At 47.5% G+C, this 17,972-nt stretch overlaps 1 protein-coding gene and 1 long non-coding RNA gene across 2 annotated transcripts in view; both read right to left on the bottom strand.

The window, feature by feature from the left end:
- Positions 1-17,266, bottom strand: part of TMEM86A (transmembrane protein 86A) — a 28,672-nt gene extending 11,406 nt beyond the window's left edge. Inside the window, exon 1 of the mRNA XM_017810270.1 lies at positions 17,055-17,266. Within this exon, the coding sequence (XP_017665759.1) occupies positions 17,055-17,075 (21 nt within the window). The 5' untranslated portion in view covers positions 17,076-17,266. The remainder of the gene's footprint in view (positions 1-17,054) is intronic.
- LOC108495044 lies at positions 7-16,573 on the bottom strand. The gene is made up of 3 exons (XR_001874008.1): positions 15,386-16,573; positions 15,171-15,264; positions 7-4,011 (listed from the first exon to the last, which is right to left on the bottom strand). It is a non-coding gene; the product is annotated as an uncharacterized LOC108495044 (long non-coding RNA).
- Positions 17,267-17,972: the final 706 nt, after the last annotated feature.

Here is a 17,972-nt window from a genome sequence, read left to right on the forward strand (position 1 = left end):
ACATTAAAAAAGATAAATTAATAGGATCATCAGAAGCATCAGTGGAATAAACTTCATAACAGAATTGTCTCCTTCCTTTTGAAAGCTAATCTTTCATGTATACTGTCAGCTAGCAGCGTTTCTACCCTGAGAACTGCTGATTGAACTTGACCACAATTCTCAGCCTAGACCTTTGTGATCGTCTCTGCTGAACACTTCTCAGCTGTCATGATGGGGTTTGGGTGGTGGACTTAGAGGAAATTTTAGATACCTTTTCTCTTTATTTGGTTCTACTGAAAACATTCAGGCCATCAGTCAAACTCCTCTGGTGCTCCTTGACACCTACCTTGTGTTTAGACTAATCCGTTTTATACACCTTTCCGGAGCTGTGAAAATACTCCACCCCCAGATATATCCCAGCAGCAAACAAACCAGAAAACGTGCAAATCCTCCCTTCCATTTTCACAAATCCTCATGCTTAGCCAGTAGCAGATCACCCTAAGGATACAACCTCTCTTCTAAGGCATTCTTTCTCCTGCCCTGTAGCCTCATGCCTGGAGCTTGCTGTTGGCACCACCACATGACTTCAAAACCAGTCACATCAACCTCACAGGTGAGGATGTCATTTCCTCAGCTGACTAATACCAACATTAACCACGTGTTGCTTTGTTCTAGCACTACAGTAATAATACAGAACCCATACTGCAGGAAATGTTTTGACTCAGGGCTCTATTGTGTAAATACACAAAAATGTAGCATGAGCACTTAGCTACCCATAATAAAGCCACAGTAGGGGCAGGGCACAGAGCTACAGGCTCCACAAGCTGGGTCTGCTCTTGATATACATTTAGCTGAGAACACTCTGTACAATGATAACATATGTATTGTGATCACCTGCCCTCCTGTTACAATTCTGCATTTCAGTGCAGGTGGGGAAAACTTCACACGAGAAACAAAGCTATGATTTTATTTTCTCCTGAAGAGCAGCTGAGGGCCAAAATAAGGATCAAAGGAAAGGGACTGCCTCCTGTGCCTGACTGAGCTATGTCCTGGGGTCTAACAGGAGGCCTGTTTCCTCCTGCACCTAAGGCAGTGCAACATCCAGAGCTCCTCTGCAAGCAGAGGTTTACTCTCAACCTTCCCATTTCTTTGGTCAAGCAAGACTTAGTTGCTTAGTATCACAACAACTTCCCTCTACTCATGGCCAAAGCACACAGAGGCCTCATGCACTGGAGGAGGACATGGGAAAATTTAGAGGCATCAAAGTTGATTTCACTCTGCAGAGTCCAACTGCTCTTTTTTTTTCCAAATCACTTGGCCTTATTTCTGCTTCCTTGCATCATGGGACATTGCCATGACACAAAAACAGCATCCATCTTCCTTTGATGCAGTGTGCCTTGATGCAGACACCTAGAACAGATGAAGACTGCACAGGAAATATTCTGTGCTTACAGTGCTCAGGTAATAAAGCCTAATCTCATAAAAATTCTGGAGCTTTTACAGACACAAGCAAATCGAATCAGGTGAAGCTGGAAGACAGAGGCAGAGGCAGTGGAGGGCATCTTCACATGCAGTATCTAAAAAGGGAATGCAATCTCGGAAGCAGTGAGGCTATAAATAAAGGGCATCCCAAGAAGACAGTGCCTTCAAAATTGTTCTCACATCTGATGGAAATTTCCCCAGCATATCAGCAGTTTCTTGGCAGTAAGGTATTTCATTATACATTATTCATAGGCTATTGCCAACACAATTTTTAAACACTCCATTAAACAACCAGGCTACACAATTCACTAAGAAAAAGACATCAGCAAGCCGTTAACTTTCTTGTATTACATGGGGAGCCTTGTGAGTCCTCTACTTAGGTTGTCTAAATTAATCACCATTTATCACTCCTTGTCTGTATTCCTTGGGAAAATTCTGGCAGCAAATAACAAATGAACTTAAAATAAAAGTTAGAAAAGCTCATGTAGTCTCATAGTACTGGGGTTGCCTGGGAACTATCAAGTATCATAAGGGAAAGAGTGCAGCCAAGCTTCCCCCTCCTTCAGACCCAGCACCTTGCTTTCCTAAAGTGACACATCAGGCTCTGACTGTCCAAAGCCGGTGCGCAGCTCCAGCTCTGCTTCCTCCCCTTCTGACTCTCTTTTATTAAAACGTAGTTGATCACATTCATCCTCTCACAGTTGGAGGCAACAGATGACAGTGTTTCTGGCAGGGTTTTCTCCTCTCCCCCGCAAGTTGTGGAGGATCCCCACCATGCTGTAATGAGCCTGAGATCTTCATCGTGGAAAACTAACAACCTCCAGAGCTACACAGTGCGAAAGAACTGGCAGCAGCAACAGTGCTCCAGGCTCCTGTAACAGTCTCAGCTAAGGTAAGTAGTTTTGTACCTCTGAAGACAAAAGTTTGTGCTGAAAGATTTAGTTGAAGTTCAGGCTGTTTGCAACACATCACAGTGGCACTGTTAGAAGCATACAGGAGAGTATTTGGGTTAATAAACATGGGAAGTTTTATTTAATACCTCATATTAACAGAAAAACACCTGCTAGGAGCAGTTACCATTACAATCACAGCTTGCCCTCCCCTGTGTGCATGCATGATGAGACAGGTTTTAATTACACTTGTAATTTCCCCAGGAACCCTGCCTTACTGAATGTAAGATATGCCCTTGTGCGGAATGATTATGTTTGATTAACTTAAAATTACCATTTCTTACTATCTGAATGTGAATTTTGCAAGCTCAGCCAGCATTATTTTAAAATAATGATTTCTATTATTTCCATGCTAATAGTAATTAAGGAATTTTTCATATATTAGGGGTCAGATTCCAGTCTCAGTTAAGCACCAGTTAAACGATTTACAGTGTTACAGAGTCCCCAAGTAAGAATGATCTCATATCTAAAAGGGCTACAGGCTTCTCATCACTGAATTGACACTATTTCTTTACATCTTTTCTACAAGTATACTTCAGATGAGTTATTTCCAACTATACTCTTGCCCATCACTGAATGCTGCAGCTCAGAGGAGCCCCTGTTACAGCTCTGACCAAAATGAGAGACAGCACTTGCTGAGACAGAGGTACCTGTGCAGCTGAGGGGCGGGCAGCACATCCTGCTGGGATATACTTGGGAGAAGTCCTTCAAGAATAACTGAGGCAGCCAGAGGGTGAGGCTGGGGATTACCCTCCATTTGGACATGTGGCTGAGCCTTGGAAAGGACAAGTCAAGGCTGGTATTGGGAAACCATGTACCAACATGACTGGAGGCTGTGGCTTGAGGAAAGCAGGGCATATAATCCATGACTGGACTTGCCTGTACCTCAGGGAAGGGAACATTATTTCTTGGTTGCATGGATAAATTGCATCAGAGATGGAATGTGAGATGGGGACATGCTGTGGTATTGGAAAAGAAAGCACATGACAGAGGTGACAAAATCCTTTATGGTAATGCATGTGATTGTCATGGCTTTCAGCTGGGTTTTGCCATTTTGTTATAAATTTATTGCATTTTCCCCCAATTCTTTTCTCCTTCCACCGCTTATTTACTCCATACAGAAATGCAGTACAGAAAACATTTTGAATACAATAACAAGGCAGTATTTCCAAGTTTTGAATTTCTAAACTGACCATAATTTAGGGCATTTTCTCAACTGCTACGACAATTAAGTTACCTAGATTCTTGAGAAATTAGTTTAAACTACTGTAAAGCCAAAAAATTTACAGCTGGCTCCTCTACTCCAGAATAAGTCCCATCCACAGAGGAACAGCTACATTCATAAGACAGTGCCCTGATTTTCTTTAACATTTTGGAGCCAATTGTCTGTATCTGTATCACAAGTGGAATGAAGAAAATCCAGCTGCCACAGGGAGGGAGACATCTTCTTCCTGAGGTACAGAAGAACATCAGAAGTTTGTTGCACTGAAATGCTAAAGTCGGACGAAAAGTCCTTGCTAAAGTCCTAAGCCGTGCATTGGTCCCAGGAAACAACATGGAGTATCAATGCTCTTCTCTCCACAAAGTCTCCTAAATCAACCTGCACAGAAAATACGTATACAGACACCTGCTGTGCACCAACCTGCTGTGGGGATATGGCTCATACCCACTGGGCTATAAAATGCTGCTTCCCAGGAAAAGTACTTTAAAAATAAGACACCAGCTATTCTACAGAGCAACACTTAAGTACAACTGTGTGCACTGGCCTAAAAAAAGCTGAGTCGTTGTCCTTCACCCATCCGTCCCAGCAGCCTTGGCTGGCCAAGTACCATTTTGTGTATCGACGTCTGAGCTGCTTCTCCTGGCTTTTGGCATGGATCCTGCCTTGGTTCTGCCCTATTGTGACAATAGCTCTCACCCCCAGTCATGTGCTAATAAATATTTATTTGGTTTTGTTGCCATGTTTGCTGCCACTTCAAGCCCGTGGCTCATGCTTCTTATTCCCCAGAATATGTGGCACTCTGCAAAGCACTGACCATCCTCTGTGCAGTCTGAGTCACAGAGGGGGAGAGTTGCTTCAACCTGGGGATGGACCACAATTAGGATAAAGTACATGTATGTGCTACAGGTTCTCATCTACAGAGCAATGGTTGAACCAACACAATTCACCATCTGACTGAGCCTACAGAAAACCCACCTTCGTGCACAGATTCTAGCCAGGGGGAGCTGTTTTCCTCAGGAATTCAACAACCTACCACTTTTTGCTAAACCAAGGAGGAATGCAGCAGTGCTGGGCAATTCCTGGCCATTAACCCACGTGAGTGGACTGCAAAGCTCCCATCCTCATCCTCCTGGGCTTGCTTCCACATTCCCACCTTTGCTCAGATGGTGCAACATCAAGCCTTCTGAATGCGTACACTCTGATAAAAAAGAGGGAATTTTTAGTCAGGGAGCCAGATTGCGTAATAGTGAGGATTCAGCTGTTTGGTACCCAAATTCACCATTTACACCTTCCACACAAACCAAAGGCCCCAGTGGCCACTCTGGCTGCTCATGTCTGCACCCCTCCTGGGCAGCTTGCAGAGATGAGCGAGCAGGAGACAGATGAGAGGTAAAGTGATCGGCCAGTCAGCGCTTTTTATTCCAGAGGGTTGCTGAAATATTAGGGCTGGGTGGGACAGCCCTAACTGGTACTCACCTAACTGATGACTGTAAGTGAGCACAAAGCACTTCCAACCTTGCTCTCCTGCAGGAGCAAACATGCTCCCGGGGGATAACTGATTGCCTATCACCTTTTGTCACAGAAGGCATTGGCTCATACATGCCCCAAGTTGTTCCTGAATAAAATTCTAAGAAAAAATGCTTGTTATGGAGGGTAGTGGAGAGTTACTGAACCAGCCAGTCAACCTGCCTGAAATACTCTGTTGGTGCAATACACTTTTGCAATTAATAAGAGTGTTTATGTTTGTGTTGGAGATGCCATGGCCAGGCATCTGAGGCAGATGGCTCCTGAACAGGCTCCACATGCTGCAGGAAATTGAGGGTGATAGATAAACCCTCTTCTCCTCAAATGGAGCCAAGATCGTAGAGGCTCCATCGAAAATGGATTTGTAAAATAGCCAATAAGTCACTCAGAACATGGTACATGATTTGCCTTTAGGAGAATGTGTGTGCTGATGATCCTCTGTCTTCATCATGTTTATGTCATGCAATGAGTTTCGCCACGTCTTGTAGTGCCTCATTGCAGCTTCTGGCACTCCCCAGCACAACTCAGGGCCTCCATTTCTCTCACAAGGGTAATGCAGTGAAACTGAGCTTGTGCTCAGCTGTTCAGTCAGACCTCTTTACAAGGAATCAAAAAATCATGATTTTGTCTGACAGGAGCCTCTGTTGTTCAGCACAAGCCAAAAGTAATGGGGCTCTGCCTGAATGCTTCCTGCCTGCAAAAGGACCATCCTCCCAGCTCAGACACATGTGTGTCCAAGGCAGCTCTTCCACCCACGGGGTCTCTTCAGCTGCAAAATAGGGCTGGTGTGTTGGCTTCTGTCATCTCTCTCTCTACCCCAACAGCCTGGGTATTCTCTTTCTCCCCTCAGTTAAGCAAAGTAAGGTCCAGCTGTACTTCCATGCTTTGGTCCACAACAGATTAACACAGGGTTGAGAGCTAGAAATATTCAGCTTCTTTTTCTTAAGACCAAGATACGGCTTTTTGCCAGAAAAGTACGATTAAAAGGTTGGCACGGGCCCTCACAGTTCTTGGGTGGTGAACTCAGCTATATTGCTGCACAAATTCTTGGCATCAGAACAGTCACCCTTTAGTGGAAGCACACGGGAGCTGGCCGTGGATGAGGATCAATCAAACTGGCATCTCACAAGGGCTCCTGTGCATGGCTGGGCTGCTCCAATACACAGCTGCATGCAGAAACAAGAACCACAACAAAAATTTTAACTTCCAAGCCAAAATGCTGCCCAACTCACAGTCACATCAACATTCAACCTAATCTCTGGATTAACCATAGGGGGGATGAAAACCTGTCAGCACCGAGGTTAAAATCTTCCAGACGAGCGACTTCTCCCCAGATGCAGAAAGCAGGGAGGAAATTTGTAGCAGGAGTTTCCCCACAGATGCCTGGCAGCAGGGCAATGTTTGCCTGCACCAGCCTCTCCCAGGTGAAAGGGCAGCTCGAGTCCCTGCAGCGCGGCAGCCTGGGCACAGCGGGGGCACGGCACGGCCACCCAGCTGAGCGGCAGCAGGCGAGCGCCAAGAATGGGATGTTTTGTACCAAGACAGCTGGGGAGCACATGAGCAAGGCTCATCATGCCGTGGGAGTGCCAGTGACACGAGACTGCAGACCTTGCTTTTGAAATGGTCTCTCTCTTCATGTTTGCTTTCCAAGTGTAATTTCTCCACAACAAACTGCTATCTGTCCCTGTAGACACTCCTCAAGCAAAGTCTGTGCTACCCAAAACTTTACCACAGCCATGCTGTGATCTACCACAAAACTCTGTCATCTTTTCTCTGGGAGGAAATTTCTGAAGGGGATTGTCTAGGATAGGTTTTAGGGGAAAACAGAACTGAACACAAGAAGTATGAAGGATAATTAAATACAAGACTTGGGAACATAAAAGACAGAAACCTTAGACAGGTTTTGTGGCCTTCTCCAGAGGACAGTAAAATAACTGCAACTATGAATCCTTGTACAGGGGTCAGGGAGGGAGATGAACACTGACAGGCCAAGGGGGCAGGCAGCCTTCATTTTTGCCCCTTCCCAGGTTAAGGCAGGAGAAGCCAAACTGGCATTCACATAGAAACAACAATGCATGTGTTAGCAAAGCTTCAATACAAAAATAACAGCAGTCCTCTCTGGTCTTCAGGTGCTTAATGAAGAAATTAAAACCTGCTGGGTGCTGAGCAGTCACACTGACTGTGCTCACGGGGCTGCTGACAAGGCCAGTTTGGCTCAGCAGCCAATGTTACCTGGGTGCTCTCGGACATTGCAGCTCTCTGCTGCTACACCTGCAAGTTAAAAAACATGCATCTGTAGCCACCTGGGATGTGTCAGAAAAAAGTCACAAAAGGGAAACTGGAGTCTCACCTTCAAAAGACCCCTTACAGGAGGCTTTAGAAATGTGAGGGAACAGTCCCTTAACAACTTAAATTAGATACAGGCAGTTCTGGAGCCAAGGAAATCACTCCACGCATCAGGGCACTCTCTGTGCCACGTATTGCAACAGGAGCTCACTCCTGCTTCTTGCCTTTTATACCATGACATTGCCCAAAGCTATCTTGACACACTGGACAGTTGTGTTCCCTCCAGCAGATAAGGAAGTTACAGTATCCATAAAGGGTATATCCTGTACCAGATAAAAGAAGAAATCTAGTTAGCTTGGCTAACAAGCTATGCAACAGTGTCTCTGAGACCTTCCTGCATTACACAGGACCTACTGCTATTGGGCCAGGCAAAGTGAGATACCACTACACCCACCAATATCTTATAAAGTCACTGTGGTATCTGCCCTTCACTTTCTAGGATCACAGGGGAGCTTTCAAGGTGGTAAAGCCTTTCTTTAGCAGACGTTAACTCATAAAAATCAAATTACAGACAAATACATTTCACCCTGAACTGAATACTCAGTTTGGATGTATGTGTTTTTGCTAGGGCTTGTTTTTTGGGGGGGTGGTTTTGCTTTTTTCCATTACCAATCATCTATCCTGTCTACCAGATTGGCACAGGGCCACAAGCAGGGCTATTTTAAAAACCTTTTCCTAACCTGCGGTTGTAATGATTGACTCCACATCTGCAGCAATCCTATAGCTGTCAGCAGTTTAGTAGATTGCCTTCTGAGCACGGTCAAGGACTAACAATATTAAACTAGTCAAGAACTCAAATGTCTCTGCAGGGTTGTAGGGGCTGTCACACACTAATGCTTTCAGGGTAGTTCATTGGCTCTCACAAATGAAAGCAAAAATATAGTATTTGCCTGCCAGTATCTTAGAGCAAAGATTGTTTTTACCTCCTGGGATTCCGGATCTTCCTTTTTGTGTAGCAGAAAGCAAACCTCCCTGAATGCTTCCTTTGCTGTAACACTCACAAAAGAACCCCTTGCAGATGTTTAAAAACATGAACCACAATGGATCTGTCTTTTAATTTTGCTCATCAGAGCTGCAGTGCTGCCACAGCAAGGGCTCGTACTCTTCCTCAGTGAGGTCAGGTGGGGCTGTATCCTTACTGCTACCCTGGACATCAGGAGGATGCTGTGAAGCCACAGTGAGCTTCACAAGCCAGCCAGCCAGCACCCTGAAATGCACAGTTGATACCTGTCCCAGGCAATTCCTCTAAGGATGGGAAGGGGCAGCTATTTGGTTTGTCACACTAAAATCCAGATAAAAAATTTCTACTGCTTATGGAAAAGTCACCTCAACTTATTTCTGGAGATGGCTTCCAGACTACAATCATTTGTTCTCAGGAGACTTTTCATTGTTTATATAACACTTTTCTGTGAAAGAGAGTGCAGACTTCCATTATCCAGGAAGAAGCAGTGTTAGGTAAGCCAAACACATGAGCTATGGGGCACAGGACCACATCAAAAAGTGACACCCTCTTGCAAGGCCCTTTGCTACAGACAAGTGCCACACACTGACACCTGTCCCACAAGCTGTGTGGCAAGACTGGGGCCTCTCTTCAGTCCCTGGTGCAGATCCAAAATGAAATACCCCAGGGAGAACTGTCAGTTCTTTCCTTATCAGCACCAGGGGCAGGCTGAGTCTCTAGTTAATAGCTGTGAGGAGTCTGCACACAGAGTGTTTTGTCCCCAGGGCTGAAATCCACCTTTTGCCTGCACTCTCCCATTTCCAGCCTTATTTGCACCCCACAACCCACTGCAACCACTGGGCTGAGCCAACTGTATTGGTTCCCCATTGTACTTGTTGGAGGGCCCCAGCCACTCTGTCATTTTGCTGCAGCACTGGGAATGCACGGAAGAATGTGTACTCAGGGAAAATGGGCACTTGGCAAAGCTCTACCCTGCCCCATGCTACTTTGCCATCAGGAATTGGTATTTGAGAGGGAAGGGAGACCCTTCCATCCTGAAGCAACCTCTTCAGCAGAGAAGACCTCATTTTACCTACAAGCTATGGGGAATAACATGGGTCTAAATAAGAACATTGCAGGCATTGCTGCTGTCACAGCCCTTTAAAGGAACAGCTAAAGAGCCAGTAGTGCAGCAGAGAAGGCAGGTAGCACATGACAGGCTGTACCAGCCCCAGCAGCCATTGCCAAAGACCTGCCAAGGGTGAAACTGCCTCCAGCATTCAAAAGGCACTTTTTCAGCTCACTTTTCTGGCTCAGACAACAGATTGCTGCATACCTGGCAGAGGTGAGGTTTTTGCAAAAGGAACGAGAAGGAAGAACTGAGGCAAGACAGGAAGGAAGAACTGCTAGCAGATGGGAAAGCTGGCAGCTCTGCACAAGAGACTTACACTGTACAAATCCTCACAAGGGGTGGCAATAATACCAGCAAAAGCAAGTCGGGTGAAATGCAGGAGGGACAGCTCAGACTGCCTTGTGCCCTATGGGAGGCTGAATGAAAAGCTCTTCTCTACCTGTGTAGCATGTCCTGCAGGCCGAAAGCTTGTGAATCACTGATGTTAAAGAAAATCAGAAGGGAAAACAGAAGGGAAAACCCCAATAAGGATGTGTATTTAGAGAGGTGCCTTACAAAAAAGCAGCAGCCCTCCTCATGTTATCACGGGATCAATATGCTTAAGAGACAGGAGGGTGTAAGGTCAAAGGATGACAGCAGAGTCGCAGATTTGATTTCCAAAATCTATTCTTGTGTCAAGATGTCAAGACCTGAACAAGTCGGTATCAGACACAACTTACATGAAGGTCAATTGGACCTTCCCAGCCAATCTCAACAGATGTGGGGTGGGCAGGTGCAAACACTAACCTCTGCACTCCCAGGATTCAAACTAATATATCAAGGTTTTCACTTGCAAAACCCCTTCTGTAATCAGGCTGCATACAAAAATGCAGACCACACTCACAAATAAATGTGCAGCTGCTTACCAGTGTTATGCCCTTTATATTGAGGGTGCAAGTCCACAGATGCAACCAAGACGAGTGGAAATTTCATAAACATCAATTCAGTGATAACATTGTCATCACATTCCTTTTGTATCAGGGTTGCAGAGAAAAGCCATAAAACTTGTTTAGTTCCTCTTGCAATGGAACACATCAGCACTGTATTCATGCTGTGACAAAACCAAAAGACACAAGCAAATACGGGTACAGTAGCCAAGCCAGGGTGTCAGCCCAGTTCTGCTGAAGCCGTGGGAGACATGTAAGTCTGAGGATCTGCCTGGTGTGTCTAGTATGTGCTGAAAAATGAGCAGCTGGCTTAATGTCAAACTTCCTTCAATCTCAAACAATAATTCAATCAGAGGCTACTTGCAACTAGCAGAAATGCACTCATTTTGATACATAATTGGAAATTTGATGCCTGATGCCAACTGTTGCCATATCTGTCTCCAAAGCTGGTCTCTGGTGAGGAGCAAAAAATGAAACTTCACCATTCATTCAAACTTGATCGAAGTCCCAAAACCAGTTCAGTAACACGACTTGTCTCATCTTCCCTCAGTTTAGGAAAGAGCATGTCTTACGGTAATCTACAGGAATTAGTTTTTGGGAGAAGACTAGCCTGCTGGTAGAAACAGGGCATTTCCACAGGATCACAGCAAGGTGAATCAAAACAGCCACCATCCTCATTAACAGGCAGATTTGCAACACAAGAGTCAGCCTGCAACATTAACCTAACGCAAGAAGAGGCACAAGTTGCACTTACCCAGAGTGAAATTGCACCTGTGCAACTCTTGAGTCAGAGCTGTGTGAGCCCCCAGGCTCTGTGTGTATCTGAAATCCTTCCTACCCCAGCATGTTTGAAATCTTCAGGAAAGCTCTTGCTCAGCTCATCTACTGCCTTTCAGCTCTGGTGATGTGTAAACTCCTAGATACAGTTTTCTGCACCATGTCACCTGGATACATTTAGCACTACATGGAGGGATGCTCTAGATTGACACACTTGTCATACAGAAACCTGCATTAGCTTAAATTCTATTTAGATTATGGCAGTATAAAAAAATAGACATAGGAAGGGCACAAGCGGGCTAGAAGAAGCAATTACCATCACCATTTTGGGCATGTTGCAGTAAGCAAAACCTACATCTCTATTGTAATGACAAATCTATTGGTGATTGTGTGACATGAAGGGCAATAGAAAAATTAAGTGTTAATATAATAGCCACTTGGGCCTCCAGGAGGGAAGGGAGTTATATAACTAATAATCTTGTTGCTGTTCAAGAGTTTCCACACACTAGCAGAAGATGGGTTCCAGATGCCATCTTTTTATGAGTCTAATTTCATTGGGGTTATTATTTCCTCGGTGCTATGAAGTTATCCACAGAGAAGATAACTGGCTCTTCTGTCGCACACAGCATATTTTGGATATACATATCTGAACGGGAAGAAAGAGAACGGAAGAAATGCATCTCTGTCCTTTCAGAGGAATTCTGAGTAAGTACAGACTTCTGAACTGGACTCATAATCTTAATGCACAAAGCACACTTTGAACAACAGACGCGTGTGACTCGAGTGATACACTGGAGTTAATGAAGCCTTTAATCTACAGCACTGCCTGCAGAGTGATTGGCACTAACTGCTTAGTGTGAACTCCCTGGGACTGGGAAGAGCGTGAGAGAAGCCGCACTTTCCAGCCTCCCATAGTCCACCCTCTCACAGCAACAGCTACAGCAAAGAATGTCAATGTCATAGCAAGAACGCACAAGTTCAGTCTGAAAAAATAAATCGTGGCATGTAACACTGGGCTCTAGCTGGCATAAATCAGCACAGCTTTTTGCCCAGTAGGCCCAAAGCTTTAGGCTTCTCCCAAAAGGTGGGACTGACATAAATGTTACTAAGATCTCGTTAAGCTTTCCTAAGGTGATGATTCCCTCCCTTTCTTCAGTGAGCTCAGGTGTTTAGAAATCTTTTCTATAATTCATTTACATTCACTTAGATTTTATACAAGTGCCATATTTCCATAATTGTCTATGCAGTATATAAACATGCACATTTACAAGCCTCCTGCATAATAAAATCCTGATGTATGATGTATTTAAGTAATGGGGGAAATTACAATGAAAACATTGCATATAAACAAAGAGAAAAGTAAAATTAACTCTCTACTATAAGAATTACTTCTAACTTAGATGGTTGCTAACACTTCATTCATTAATGCAGAAATAATACATTCTCTCCTTAAGAACAAAGGCTGAAATAGCTCCAAGTGTGAACTGGCTTTCTTGTTTTCAGCAGCAGTTTGAGAATTATAGAGCACACTTTCTAATAATAAACCTTTAAAACTATGCCTAGACCTACTACTTAAACCTACTACTGCTACAATTGCCCATAGTGCAGAGTCTCTAAGCAATGTGATTTACATCAGGTTTCCACACTCATCTGGATCAGTGTGGTTTGGCCCCTGTTCAGAAACTGAAATCATACCCACCCAGTTCTCCAGCCCTATTCCATATTTCTTAATGGTGAGTACCTTTCCAGACCGTATCTTTCAGGGGTTTTGCCCAGTTTTTGCAAATGACCTTCATCACAGTGACATCCTGTGTCTACTCAGAGGGCTGACAAGGGCTGTTCTCAGGCTGGTGCTGCTGCTTCCCACCTAAGGGGGACAGGGCCGAAGGCTCATCTTCCTTTGTGCAGCCAAAACAACATATTTTTCCCCAAGCCAGCTATCCCTGTTTAAAAATGCAAATACATCAAAGGACAAAAAAGGAAGGGATGGGGTTCTTTAAGATATGGGTTCTGAGCAAAAATCTGTCCCAAACAGCATTTCACCTCCCTCCCAGACACAGGACTGTGCTAGGTCCAGTAAAAGTCAGATGCAGAGGGGATGGTGTAGGACGAGTGCCCACAGTTCATCTTGCTCTAAAAGACACACCAATATCATGTATAATTGCCCCCCAAAGAGACCTACCCTCAGCCAATTAGTATGTAAATTTGCCATGCCCTGTTTTCCTCAAGGTGACGTGAAGCCCTGTACTAAGTTTAGCCTTAACTTTAGGGAGAAAATAGGGTCCCTTTGAGCAAGAAACATTATGTAAATGTCAGAACGACTGCATGTCTCCAGGGTCATCTCCTGCACACTTGCAGCTCCTGCAATCATGATGCCTGCGGGGCAGAAAGGTCCTTAAGGCAAGCGCTATCTTCTACAAGCTCATGCTAAAAACTGCTTAGCCAACAGCAGAGGGGGGGAACTGGACAAAAATCACTAACTAGTGCTCTTTTATTAAGATGGGACCACTGTTGACTGAACAAGAATGGAATTAAACCTCGCATATCCGTGAAGCAAATGTACCATTTATCAATACTGAGCTCCAACTGCAGGCTCTCAGCCCACATGGCTTTATGCAGAAAAACAGCTCTTAATCAGAGCAGTATCAAGAACAATAATTTTTAAGCAGGATACTCCTGCTTGCCTAGCATTGTGAGCAGTCAAAGCTTCCCTCCAAGGTGACTTCCAACCAGAGTGAGCATCGCTCACCAGCTGGAACAGGACTGGCAGACAAATGCATCTTCCCTGCCACAGCCCAGCACCATGCAAGTCTAGACTCTGGCCTCAGCAAGACTCCAGAGCTTTATTCTAACTGAGGACCTGGCACAATATGTTAAAAGGTATTTTGGCACTAGACTTGTGTATTTGTGTGCACGCTCTACCCTCAGCACATCTCAATTGTGCAGCATCAGAGACGACAGCTTGGCTAGCTCTGCACGATGCCATGGTCTCCCCCTGTGCACAGGGCAGACATGCCAAACCCTGCAGGCAATGATGAACACCTGGCAGCCAGCACAAACAGGCAGTCCTAGCAGTGATCTCTCCCTAGGTGCCTCTCCATGGACTGTGCCTCCTTGCAGGTTTCTTCCAGCTATCAGTTGTACAGCAGATTTGGAGCTCAGGGGTTTTGCCTCTTTTAACAAGAGTGTCCTAAAGAAGGAAAGAGGAGATACAGGAGAGCAGGTTGCATGTAAGCAGTCAGGGCCATCTGCTGCAGAACTGTACTAAGGCCATCACTTTGAGAATGGGAATAAAAATCCAGTCACTCACAGATGTGCTCTTCTAGTGTCCTTCTCATACAGGCTGATGCTGCAACGTGCTGGGAGAGGACATATGCTGTAGACAAATCAATTCCTATGGCTAATTTGATTATGCCTCAGGTGCTGCCCCTCCAGAGTCTCCCCATCATGTCATGGCAGCGATAGTCATGCTGGCTCCAAACACCTGGTCCATCTATGCAGCAAAGGCAGTGCAGTACAGAGAGAAGGCCTGGGCCCAAGGCTAGCCCCTAGCCATGGCCAGACCAATTGCCACTGCTCTTCCCTCCAGCAAGTGACTTGTCACAGGGAGCCCACTTGCTGTACAGCCACCCTGCTTCTCACCCCCTCAGCTGGCAGCTGTGCAAGGGCTGCACCACACTCCAGGGCAGCACAGGCTGCTGCTTGATACCAATTCAGCCCCTGCCCTTCGCGGGACAGCCAACACGGAGAGCACAGTGCGCTCCTTCAGGGGAACAGCGATGTGACAGCCCACTGAAGGGAATGTGCAAAGAACTGCTCCTTAGCAGACTGAAGGCTCGCAGATCTCTTGTTTAGTGAGCTTTGTGGAGGATCAGACACCCTTCCCTCTCACCTCTACAGCCATGGTAAATAGCTGCAGCTCTGGTCACAGCTCCCGGTCTCACCATCCCTCCAGTTCCCCACAGCTTCATACCTGTGTTAGTTGCCTTTGGTGAAGCAAATTGTTCATATGTCAGGGATGAAGCCAGAGCAAAAATGTGCTTAGTTACACATCAAAAGGGCAAGTGAAGATAGCGGGGCTTTTTTAAATTTTCCTTCCCAAGTTACCTTCCTAAACTGCAGGCAAAGCCTTCAGATCTGATCTATGTACACACTTTGCAACACATACTCATGCCTTAGTCATTTGCCTCCTCTCAAAGCTCTGTTGGAAGACACTCTGCAAGACCACCCTGATGCACCAGCTTAACAGCCAAGTACGGCCTCCTGCAAACAGTGAAACAAATTCTGCCAGTTTTTGAGCCATTCCAGTATTGTACCAGCATAAGATTTTACTTCCAAGGTACACATACACAATTCATTGTAACCAAAAGCATTACTGAAGTACAAATTTAGCTTATGGCACAGAAGCACAGATACCAAATCTCTTTAGCTGTTTTCAAAAATCACAAAAAAAAAAAAAATTGGCACTACAATGGTATAATTTCCAAGCTACTTCCCTCTGTCTCTAGAGATAAAAGTCATCCCCAGGCTGCTGATGAACTTAGCAGGTACATGTTAATAACTGGGGGAACATTCATCTGAAGTATCAGACAATACAGGCTGCTCTGCAGAACTGGCAAAGCAATTTAAAAGTTTTGAACCCCAGCTCCGTGAGTTAAGAACAGGGAAAGGACAAAATTTCTACCTGCAAGAGAGCATGCAATGGCCTGGCCGTTAACCAAAATATTTCAAAACAGGATAATAATGGATAGACAGGGAACCAGGATAGCAGCAGTAGGTGTTCAGTGCTGCAGCGAAGCACCAGGCAACTTTCCCACCAACAGTTAGCTATTCTTACAGCATGTGTTGGTCTGCTGGGCTATTCCAACAAATGCCTTGCTTTCTAGAAAGAGGAACATGCAAAGCAGCATGTCTAACAGTGCAGCTTCTCTGCTGTTCTGGCTGTTCTTTTAGCATTGAAACAGCCCCTGTTCCCCTGCAGGGCCAGGACCTAGTATAGCTGGCACAAGCCACGGCTACTTCAGTTACCAGCTTTGCTCCATCAATCCAGCTGTGCTGCTGCACACATCACCAACTGACAGGACAGCAGTGAGGTGCTACCTTATTGCTGGTTACGTTAATTAAGCATTGTGACTCCCCTATGAAACAGGCAGGTGACACCATCCCTGTCTCATGTCGTTAGGTGGTGGAAGTGCCAGACTGGCTTGCAAAGCCAGAGGTCTCAGCGGGAAGTCATCCAGCCTGTGGTAAGGTCTGCCCGACATGGTGGTCAACAGGAGCCTCAGCCCAAGCCATCACCTGGACAGCAAAGCCATCTCCGGATGGTGAGGCGGAGATGCCTGCTAGAGCAAGGGAGGCCGCGGGAGCAGGAGGATGCTCCCGGGCGCTGCCGCGGCGCAAGCCCGGGGCAGCTGGGGCAGCGCCGCTCTGAACAGATGCAGTCCACATAGAGCAGATACATCACAGATGTTTATAAAAACGTAAGTGACAAGAGGAGGAAGCGAGGGAGAGCTGCCCGTGCAGGCGCATCGCTGGAGCAACAGCTGCCGGGGGAGGGCCGGGGCAAGGGGGGACGGGGGGGGTCGCGGGCGATGGTCGCACTCCCGGCGGCGGGAGCGGAGCGGATCTGAGCACCTGCCGCTCTCGGGGGCAGCGCCTCGGGGAGCGGGTGGGAAGGCAGCACCGGCGAGGAGGGAGGGCATCGATTCTCGGGAGGGTGGCCGTGGGAAGGGGCGCGGGTCCCGCTCCCCCCGCCCGCCGCGCGGCCCGCACTCACCACGGTGACGGGGGACACCATGTCGGCGGTGGGGCGCGAGCGGCTGCTGCTATTGTCGCTATTGTCGCTATTGTCGCTATTGTCGCTATTGTCGCTATTGTCGCTATTGTCGCTGCTGCTGCTGCTGCTGCTGCTGCTGCTGCTGCTGCTGCTGCTGCTGCTGCTGCTGCTGCTGCTGCTGCTGCTGCTGTGGCCGCTGCCGCGGCCGCTGCCCGCCCTGCCGGCTGCCCTGCCTGCCTGCCGGGGCGCTTTTTTAGGCAGCGCTGACGTCACTGGAGCGGGGCCCCCGCGGTGAATGCGCTGCGGGGAGCGGGAGGAGGCGGCCCCGGGCCCGCCCCGGGCAGGCGGAGAGGGGCGGGCGGGCAGCGGGGACCGGGGCCGCTGCCGGGCGGGAGCGCTCGGCCTCGCTCGGCCCCGGCAGCGGCGGCGCCAGCGTCGCCTCCGCCTCCTGGCGATGTGCCCGCCGGGCAGGCGGCAGTGCTGGGGCCGTGCGCCGCGTCCCCTCCCCGGGGTAGCGCCGAGCCTCGGGAGCCCCGGTGGCGGCGCGTTGCGGTCCCCGGGAGCGGTACGGGGGGTCCCTCCCTAGAGCGGCCGCCCCGCAACCTCTGCCGGGACAGGGCGCGATGCCCGAGGGCAGCGGAGGCCCCTTCTCCAGCGCGGGTTCCCCGGCGGCCGAGGAGCGCCAGGGTCGGGCCAGCGCCCGCCCCCCGGGACCGCCCCGCCGGGCACACGGGGCGGGACCGTGTTCTTTGCTCCGCGTCCTTTGCTCCTTCGCCGAGCGCCGCCGGTGCCAGTGCCGGTGCCGGCAGTACCAGGCGCTGGACCAGAGGCAGCGCATCTCACATCACTCGCTCTCTCCCAAGTGCCTCTCGTCTCAGCTCCCCGCTCCGCACATTTGGTCTCTTGCCCCCCTGTGCC

Source organism: Lepidothrix coronata, unplaced genomic scaffold, assembly GCF_001604755.1.
Source record: "Lepidothrix coronata isolate B3197 unplaced genomic scaffold, Lepidothrix_coronata-1.0 Scaffold1, whole genome shotgun sequence".
Taxonomy (NCBI): domain Eukaryota; kingdom Metazoa; phylum Chordata; class Aves; order Passeriformes; family Pipridae; genus Lepidothrix; species Lepidothrix coronata.